General features: G+C 26.4%; 1 protein-coding gene across 1 annotated transcript in view; it reads left to right on the top strand.

Moving 5' to 3' along the window:
- Positions 1–2,500, top strand: part of LOC113817448 (glutamate receptor ionotropic, kainate 2) — a 37,847-nt gene that overhangs the window by 260 nt on the left and 35,087 nt on the right. The window contains exons 1-2 of the mRNA XM_070130764.1: positions 1–197; positions 2,169–2,330. The exon at positions 1–197 is cut by the window's left edge and continues 260 nt beyond it. Coding sequence (XP_069986865.1) covers positions 2,174–2,330 — 157 coding nt within the window. The 5' untranslated portion in view covers positions 1–197; positions 2,169–2,173. The remainder of the gene's footprint in view (positions 198–2,168; positions 2,331–2,500) is intronic.

Genomic DNA, 2,500 nt, shown 5'->3' with positions numbered 1-2,500 from the left:
TCCTCACCTTGGTACCATTCTCACCTTGGTACCTCTCTCACCTGGTACCTTTCTCACCTGGTTGTTCTCACCTTGATACCTTCTTTACCTTGGTACCTTTCACACTTGGTACCTGTCTCACCTTGGTACCTTTCCCACATTGGTACCTTTCCCACCTTGATACCTCTCCCACCTGGTAGTACTCACCCTATTAGAAAGTAAGTCCTTTTATCGTATTGTAAGAATAGGATTCACGCCTTTCCTGCCATCATTATACATAGTTTGTTGATCCAAGCCAACGAAAGTGTAATATATTTTATGAGAGGAAAGGATCTTAATGTATTTCTTATCAAATTTGTGTTTAACGTGGTGCTGCCTTTGATAGTCCTCCATCTTTGTTATTTTTGTCGATACTGTGTATGTATTCTCATTGTTGATTGTTGCTGGTTGTTGCTGTTATTATTATTGTTGTTATTATTATCATTGTTGTTGTTATTATTATCATTATCATCATTATTATTATTGTTTTAATTGTCATTATCATTATTATTATTATCATTATCATTATTATTAGCATTAGCATTATTATTAGGATTAGTATTAGCATAATCATTATTATTAGCTTATTATTATTATTAGCATTATTATTATTATTAGCATTATTATTATTATTAGCATTATTATTGTTATCATTATTGTTATTGCTGTTGTTAATATTACTATCATTATTGTTTTCATGAATATTATTGTTATTATAACAATTGTTATCATTACTATCATTATTATTATTATTATTATTATTATTATTATTATTATCATTATTGTTATTGCCAATTATCATTATTATCATTACCATCAGTATCATTATGATTATCATTACTGTTTTTGTTATTTTTTCTATTATTGTGATTATTATTAGCATCATCATTATCAATTCTATTATTACAGTTATTATGATTATTTTCATTATTATCAGCATTATCATTATTATTTTCACTATTTTTATATTTTAATCGCCATTATTTTTATTATCATTATTTCTTTTATTATCATTTTTATCATTATTATTATCTTTTATTATTACTATCATTATTATTATTGTTGTTATCAGTTTCACAGTCATTTTCATTATCATCATCAGCATCATTATCATTATTATCATTGCTTTCCTACAAGTACAAGATTCCACAATGACTTTGTAATGAAATTTGAGTAAGAACAACAATAAAAATGAAGATAATAATAATGATAATAATAACTATTATAATTATAGTAATAATAAAAATGATAATGATAATAATTATCATTATAGTAATAATAAAACTGATAACAACAACAATAATGATAATAATAATAATGATAATAATAATAATAATGATAATAATAATAATAATAATAATAATAATAATAATAATAATAATGATAATAACAATGATAATTAAAATAATAATAATAATAATAATAATAATAATAATAATAATGATAATAATGAATAAAGGCAATGAATGAGACACAGTCATCGATGTAGATATCTGACAGGTAAAAAAAAACGTTGCTATTAGCGTCATGTCATACGTGTCATGCTTTATTCACTTGGCAATCTGTATGAAAATCTCCAACTTCACACATCTCTATGCGGTTCTTGTGTTTATAAGGTCAAGACATCTCTTAAAGATAATTTGGAAGTTTTGTATGTCATGTAATATTATGATCATTATCATTATTCCTGTTCGTAGTAGTTGTAGTATTAGCAATAATTGTTGTTATTTTCATCATCATTATCTTCACTAGTACTATCATTATTATTATCATTGTTATCATTACTCTCCTCAATATCATCATTACTATTGATTTTATCATTATTATCTTCACTATTACTACTATCATTATCATTATTATTGTTATATCATCACTATTATCATTACCCTCCTCAATATTATCAGTATCATTATTGATTTTATTTTCATTATTATTATCATTATCACCATTGTTATATTCATTCCTACTATTATTTCTATTACCACAATCCTTATCATCACCACCACCAATCTCCATCATTCACCGGCACCATTCATCACCATCATCACATACAATCTTTCCTTTTCTTCCTAGCTATCATGGAGTTCCTGAAGTACTTATCATTGAGTATTGCCACCATCATCACATACAATCTTTCCTTTTCTTCCTAGCTATCATGGAGTTCCTGAAGTACTTATCATTGAGTATTGCCTTGCTGTCATTGGCCGGTCCGAGTCACGGGTTTCTGGAAACCTCCATCGGGAAAATGTTTTTCAAGAGATTTACTGATGTCTTGGAGTTTCCGAGTGTGAACATTTTCATTTCAAATAAAGGTAAGTGGATGTTGTTATTTCGTCTTTTCTCTCGTTCTTTTTTATCATTCTTTTTCTTTGGGTTGTTATTATTATCATCACTCTTCATCTTCTCCTTCTTTTTATAATCATTATTTGCTTCTTCATTTTGTCATTATTCTTATTATTGGTGTCATAATTATTATTAGTAG

This window comes from Penaeus vannamei, chromosome 15 (genome assembly GCF_042767895.1).
Source record: "Penaeus vannamei isolate JL-2024 chromosome 15, ASM4276789v1, whole genome shotgun sequence".
NCBI classification, from domain to species: domain Eukaryota; kingdom Metazoa; phylum Arthropoda; class Malacostraca; order Decapoda; family Penaeidae; genus Penaeus; species Penaeus vannamei.
Note: the sequence above shows the minus strand (reverse complement) of the source record. Positions and strands in the feature narration are given on the sequence as shown.